This window comes from Oncorhynchus kisutch, unplaced genomic scaffold, assembly GCF_002021735.2.
Source record: "Oncorhynchus kisutch isolate 150728-3 unplaced genomic scaffold, Okis_V2 scaffold1912, whole genome shotgun sequence".
NCBI classification, from domain to species: Eukaryota; Metazoa; Chordata; class Actinopteri; order Salmoniformes; family Salmonidae; genus Oncorhynchus; species Oncorhynchus kisutch.
This window is the reverse complement of record NW_022263857.1, coordinates 2,008-8,759: the sequence shown is the minus strand read 5'-3', so window position 1 is coordinate 8,759 and position 6,752 is coordinate 2,008. Positions and strand designations below refer to the sequence as shown.

The 6,752-nt window shown below is 42.7% G+C and overlaps 1 protein-coding gene across 1 annotated transcript; it reads right to left on the bottom strand.

The window, feature by feature from the left end:
- Positions 1 to 318: 318 nt before the first annotated feature.
- Positions 319 to 3,619, bottom strand: LOC116352881 (trichohyalin-like). Its single transcript, XM_031819165.1, has 4 exons — positions 3,524 to 3,619; positions 2,472 to 2,530; positions 1,706 to 2,301; positions 319 to 874 (listed from the first exon to the last, which is right to left on the bottom strand). The coding sequence occupies exons 1-4, from the start codon at positions 3,617 to 3,619 to the stop codon at positions 612 to 614; spliced, it is 1,014 nt and encodes a 337-aa protein (XP_031675025.1). The 3' UTR covers positions 319 to 611.
- Between the last annotated feature and the right edge of the window lie 3,133 nt (positions 3,620 to 6,752).

Genomic DNA, 6,752 nt, shown 5'->3' with positions numbered 1-6,752 from the left:
CTGGCTAGAGGAGACTATAATGTTTTGAGGAGGAAATGTGGCTTGATGACTTAAAGAGGAGGAGGAATTATTGGGCGACACTTTTAATTACCAACGTAACCTCAGTGGAACTGTGGCTTCATTGAGTTCCAGCTCTAGGCAGACAGCACATCAGGAAGGCTGTAAGACATCACAGAGACAGGTAAGTATCTATATATTTACATGTGTGTTGCATGTACACTAAACCCTCACATTTGAATAATGTCACTTTTTAAAGTGATGACATGTATATTAACAGTGTAAAACTTGAATAGATGTTTAAACATTCTTTACCCCATCTTAATTCTCTTCCAGATGCTTGGCTTTTTCTTGTTGTTGGAGGTTGGCTCTGATGTTTCAACCTCTTCTGGAGCTTCTAGCTGCTGGCTGTCTGGCCCCCCCTGATGGTTCTCTGGCCCCTCCTGCTGGTTCTCTGAACTCTCCTCCTGGTTCTCTGCCCATGCCTGTTGCCTCCTTGGCCCCTCCTGCTGGCCATCTCCAGATGCAACAGGCTCTTGGCTTACTTGTTGGCCTGTCGCCCACCCCGGCAATTCCTGACCGTGGTTGTAGTCGTGGCTGTGTTGGGTGGTTGGTCACCGGGTGATGTACTGGGTGCTGAACTTCTGGATTTGCTCATCAGCCTCCAGATTAATCTGCTCCAGGTACTTTTCCTTCATCTTCTCCCTCTCCTCCTTCAGTTGTTGATGAGTGTGTTTTTTAAGCAGCGACTGCACTCTCCACTGCTTATTGAAATCCTCCAACTTCTTCCTTCTCTCCTCAGCCTTCAGCAGCTCCTTCCTCTTCTCCCTCTCTCTCTCTGCCCGGGTCATGGTTAGCCTTATGGGTCCAGGGATGACTGGAAGGGGAGAAGAAGTAGAGTTCTCATTCAACTTAGTGGATCTGGTGTCAACTTAAATGTAATGGACACAGGGAATTAGAATAGAAAACCCAGTTGGATCTCAATGATTCTTTACTCTTCTCATTTGAGCATGGCATGGAATTTGTTTATAAATTAAAATAATTCCCATCCCGAATTGACCTGACCCAAAGTTTAACATGAGTCCCAAATGGCACCTATTCTTTGTAAAGTGCCAGGGCCGGCCCTAGGCATATGCGATTGCTTAGGGCCCCATGGCAACTAGGGGCCCCCTGACCCCCCAAAAAAACTTTTTGGGTCAAATTACCCAGGGGCCTTGAACTACAGTGAGCCCCCATTAATTTTGTTAGTCAATTTCATTCAGATATTATCTTAACATGCCATAAGTCATGGCAAAATGTGTAGAATTGAAGGAAATAGATTTCAAAACGGCTAATTCTTCTCTCCGCCCCATGGGAAAATGTGTAGAATTGCAGCAAACCTGCTTAAAAAATGCAATATGTTCTCTACGCCCCGTTGCAAAGTGTAGATTGGGAGGAAATGTAGTCAAAAACCTGAACAAAATGTTTCTTAGGGCCTCAAAAGGCTATGATGCACTACTTTAGACCAGGGTCATTGAGATCCAGTTGAGTTTTCCATTCTAAATTCCCTGTGTACATTACATTTAAGTTGATACCAGATCAGCTTGACCATTTTGGACAGTAGTTTTCTATTGAAACAATGATGCAACATGATGACTGGTGTGGAACATATGTGTGTAGAGGAGACTACAGAGGATGATGTCATAAGTAGAGGGAAAACAGGTCTTACCTATGTGGACGATCTTATCGCCCTCCTCAGCTTCTCTCTGACAGGTTCTCTCTATCTTTTTGAGGTTTCTCTTCTCCCACTTCTTGTTTACCCAGCCCACAGCTCTCCTTCGGATACTTTTATCGGGTGGGAGAATGTCCTTCTTTACCTCTAAAATCTTCTCTCTCTCTCTGATTAAAGCTAAATGGCCTTCAATGGCTCTCTTTCTCTGCTCCTCTCTCTCTTCCTCTCTCTGCCTCTCCTCCTCTCTTAGTCTGAACATTTCTTTCTGTCTAGCAATTTCAATGTCTTGTTTTCTATCCTGCTCCTCTTGTTGTCTTGCCCTCTCCTGTTTTCTTTCCATCTCCAGCCGTCTTTCTTCCTTCTCCCTCCTGATTTGTTGTCCTCTTTCTATGTGTTCTCGTTCCCCCTTCAACACTTCTAACCTCCTCTCTTTACGCCTATTGAAGACTTCCCGTGCTTTTGCTTTAACATTAACTACTACATGTTTCTTCATGCTTACTTCCTTTCCTCTCTCTTCTCTTTCCCTGTACTCTTCCTCTGCTTCCTTAATCACTTCCTGCTTTTCTTCCATCTCTCTCTCCTGTTCTATCTCCAGTTCATTCTGTCCCTCAATTTCCCCCAAAATATTTTTCTGCCCCTCCTTTCTTCTTCCTGCTTCCTCCCTTTCTCTCATAATCATATTTTCTCTCTCCATCTCTTTCTGTTGCTGATCTCTTAATTCCATCTCTCTCTGATTCTCATTGTCTTTCTCCCTTTCTTCTCCTTCTCCTTTTGTTTCTGTCTCTTCTCTTGTTGTTGTCGTCTCTGTATCTCTTCTATCTCTCTCTGTCTCTTGTTCTCCCCCTCTCTTACCTCCTTCTCCATGTCAATTTGCTTCTGTTTTCCATATATCTTCTTCTTGATCTCTCTCAAACGTTCTGTTTCTCTCCTCTTGTTGTTGTCGTCTCTCTTTCTCACCTATCTCTCTCTGTCTCTCTTCTTCCCTCTCTCTTTCTTCCTCTTCCATCTCTATTTGCTTCTGTTTACAATCTTTCTTCTTCAATCTCTCTCTGTCTCTCTTCTTCTCTTTCCATCATTTTCTGTCTCTTCTCCATTCTCTTCCTTTTGATCTCTCTCTGTCTCTCTTTTCCCTTCCTCGTTCTCCCTCTTCCATCTCTATTTGCTGCTTCGGTTTACAGCTTTCTTCTTCTTCAATCCTCTCTTTCATCTGTATCTGTCTCTCTTTCTCCCACCTCTCTCTTTTCCTCCCTTTCCATCTCTATTTGCTTCTGTTTACATCTTTTCTTCATTCAATCTCTCTTTCATTCAATCTCTCTCTGATCTCGCTTCTTTCTCTTTCCATATTTTGTTCTGTCTCTTCTCCCTTCTCTTCCTTTTGAGTCTCCCTCTGCTCTTCTTTCTCCCTTTCTCGTCTTCTCTTCCAATCTCTATTTGCTTGCTCTGTTTACATCTTTCTTCTTCAAATTCTCTCTACTGTCTCTCTTCTCCTCTTTCCATCATTTTCGGTCTCTCCTTCTCCATTCTCTTCCTTTGATCCCCTGTCCTCTCTTCTCTCCTTATCTCCCTTCTTCTCGTTCTTCCTCTTCCATCTCTATTTGCTTCTGTTTACATCTTTCTTCTTCAATCTCTCTTTCAATCTGTATCTGTCTCTCTTTCTCTCCCTCTCTCTTTTCTTCCTCTTCCATCTCTATTTGCGTCTGTTACATCTTTCTTCTTCAATCTCTCTTCATCTCTCTCTGTCTCGCTTCTTTCTCTTTCCATATTTTTCTGTCTCTTCTCCATTCTCTTCCTTTTGATCTCCCTCTGTCTCTCTTTCTCCCTTTCTCGTTCTTCCTCTTCCATCTCTATTTGCTTCTGTTTACATCTTTCTTCTTCAATCTCTCTCTGTCTCTCTCCTTCTCTTTCCATCATTTTCTGTCTCTTCTCCATTCTCTTCCTTTTGATCTCCCTCTGTCTCTCTTTCTCCCCTTTCTCGTTCTTCCTCTTCCATCTCTATTTGCTTCTGTTTTACATCTTCTTCTCAATCTCTCTTTCAATCTGTATCTGTCTCTCTTTCTCCCTCTCTCTTCTTCCTCTTCCATCTCTATTTGCTTCTGTTTATATCTTTCTTCTTCAATCTCTCTCTTCAATCTCTCTCTGTCTCTCTTTCTTCTCTTTCCATAATTTCCTGTCTCTTCTCCATTCTCTGTCTTCTGATCTGTCTCTGTTCTCTTCTTCCTCCCTCTCTCTTTCTTCCTCTTCCATCTCTATGTGCTTCTGTTTGCGTCTCTCCTCTTTCTTCTTCTCTCTCCAATCTTCTTCTTCTCATCTTCTTGTTGTCTCTGTTTTGGTGTTTTCTCCATTCTCTTTCTTTCTAACCTCTTTTCTGTTTGTTGTGCTCACCCTCCATCTTCTCCTCCATGTCCATTTGGTTCTTTTTCCATGTATATTTGTCTGTTCCCATATTTTCTAATTCTACTGCTGTTTCCTTGATTTTCTTGAAGACTTCCTCCAATTCAGATGTCTTTTTGTCATTGATGAGGTCTGTCTCCATCTCTCTCTCCACTCTATTTTTCATCTCCTCTTCACTTCGTCTCCAATCATTTTCTCTTCTCTGTACTCTATCAAATGTTCTCTCTGGTTCAGGTCTCGTCTTTCCATCTAATCTCTTCTTTCATTCTCACAACCTCTCTGTCTAACACTAGTACATTTTGGTGAACCTGTTTCACCTCTTCATTCTGTCTTCTAAACCTTCTTTCGCTCTTTCAAATTTGATTTTGTATTGAAACTCTTTGTTGTCATATCTTCTTTCAGTCTCTCAACCTCTCTCTCTAACTCTTTTACCTTTTCGTTAACCCAGTTTGACTTTCTCATTCTCTCCAATACGCCTGTCTCTTTCTCTTTCAAATATGATTTCCTTCTCAATCTCTTCAATCTCTCAATCTCTCGTTCTAACAATTTATCGTTCTTCTTCCTCTGCCTGGTTTCCACTTTCATTCTTCATTTCTTTCTTTCCGATTCTGCTTTTCTCCTCCCGTTCCACTTCCTCCCTTTCTCTCTCTGTTTCCCTCTCTCTCCCTGTTTCAATAGATTTGTGGTTCCAGGCCAGTCTTGGTCGCTGATCCTCCATGACTTTCTGCCATAGCCTCAATCTCTCAATCTCTTGCTCTTCATTTTAAAAGGTGAAATTAGTGATAATCTATGACCCAAGACATACTTTCAAAGGATTTGCAGAGAACGATACACAGAAATACAACCTAGAGCGAGGTACTGGATTAAACACTGGGACAACATCAATAGAGGGTCATTTTGATCAATTCATCTGGACAATTCATTCCTCAATTAATGTATTGACATGGTTTGAAAAAATTACGAGACATTTTATGGTATCAATGTCCACAATGTGTACAAATACAAACACACAACCTTCTTGCCCATTCAGTTAGGGGTTTGAGAAATTCCGATTACAATTTGTGTGATGTTACAACAATGTTGCCTCTGATGTTTATGCTTGTAGAAATTACTCCTACAAATGATGCTTCACTAATGCAACTATTTACAACCTTCACAGATACAGTTATCAACAACAACAACAGTAATGACGTTAATAAGGAAGTGGATATTCAACCGGCAGAAGAAAGGCATAGGGGTTGAGATAAATGAAGGTTAGGTTCAGGACCTAGGGTTGGGTTAAGGTAAAGGTTAGGTATAGTTTCAGTGAGGTTAAGGTAAGGTTAAGGAAAGGAATAAAAGTTAACATTAGGTTAGCGTACCGCTGTCTGCCACTATTCATTTTCAGCTGGGTAAATATACACTGCCTTTTAATAATAACAATGACATGTCTTACGTGGGCCAGTTGTAGGTCCACCATCAGTAGATCCAGCAGTTGTTTGAGTCTGTGGATCTCCTGCAGTTTTCTCTGGTGCTCCATTGCTTCTGTGGCTCTCTCTGCTTCCCTCTGTCTCTCTGCTTCCCTCTGTCTCTCTGCTGCTCTCTGTCTCTCGCTCTCTCTGTCTCTCTGCTTCCCTCTGTCTCTCTGCTGCTCTCTGTCTCTCTGCTTCTCTCTGTCTCTCTCTGCTCTGCATCTCTCTGGCTCTCTGCTTCTCTCTGTCTCTCTGCTTCTCTCTCTCTCTCTCTGCATCTCTCTGGCTCGCTGACTCCCTCTGGCTCTCTGCCTCCCTGTGGCTCTCTGCCTCCCTCTGGCTCTCTGCCTCCCTCTGGCTCTCTGCCTCCTCCCTCAGTCTCAGGATCTCAGCCTTCCACTCTGTCATGATACCCCTTTCTACTCTTCTTCTCCTCCTTTCATCTTTTAAAAGGGCTCTTAGATTGTCTGACTCAGACTGTAATTGTTCAATTATCTTGTCCTTCTCTGTTCCACCATTCCTCTTCTTCTTTTCCTCCTCCCAGAGGCAGACTTGAAGTCTGTCCATCTCCTTCTTCTGGTTTCGGATCGTTCGATCCTTCCCCCTCAACTCAAGCATGTGGGCTTCCTTCTCTGTATAGGTCTTCTTCTCTTCTCGGGAAGTGAACCTCCATCTCTGCCTGCCTGTAGCTGGGAGCAAAGGAATGTCAACACATTATTTAGGAAGTGAACTCAGACAATTTACTACAATATTAAAATAATAATTCAACTTCTGCTCAATTTAACTGTCTTTAATAACACAAATCACACAACTGTGACTTACAGTACGTGAATGTGATGAGTTGACTGTCCATGATGGCCAGAGGTGGGTAATGTGTCACTCTGGTCCAGGGCGTTACGTACAGCTTGCAGACACTGAGCCTTCCTTCAGCAAGCCGCACATAATGCCCTGGACCAGAGCTAGGTTATGTGATGAATGACTTACAGACTGTTCCACATGATAGGAGGGGGTAAGAAGACAGTCCCAGTAGGAGACGGAGATCGTCCAGAAGAAGAAGAGGTGTCCATCTCCTCAGAGACTGCAGGAAAGGTCTACAAGTTTTATTTCTGGAAAATAAAGAGATGCCTTCGTTCAGCAACAATGTGTGTTTCTATGTTTCTGTCACTAGATGGTGCCATTGTACACAACATTTACTCACCAGG

Coding starts and splice junctions, on each gene's coding strand:
- LOC116352881 (XM_031819165.1), bottom strand. CDS start 3,619: ATGATGGAAAGAGAAGGAGAGAGACAGAGAGAGATTGAAGAAGAAAGA. Junction 2,531..3,523: donor AGGAAGAACGAGAAAGGGAG/AAAGAGAGACAG, acceptor AAGAGACAGAGA/GAGATAGAAGAGATACAGAG. Junction 875..1,705: donor CGATAAGATCGTCCACATAG/GTAAGACCTGTT, acceptor CTCCCCTTCCAG/TCATCCCTGGACCCATAAGG.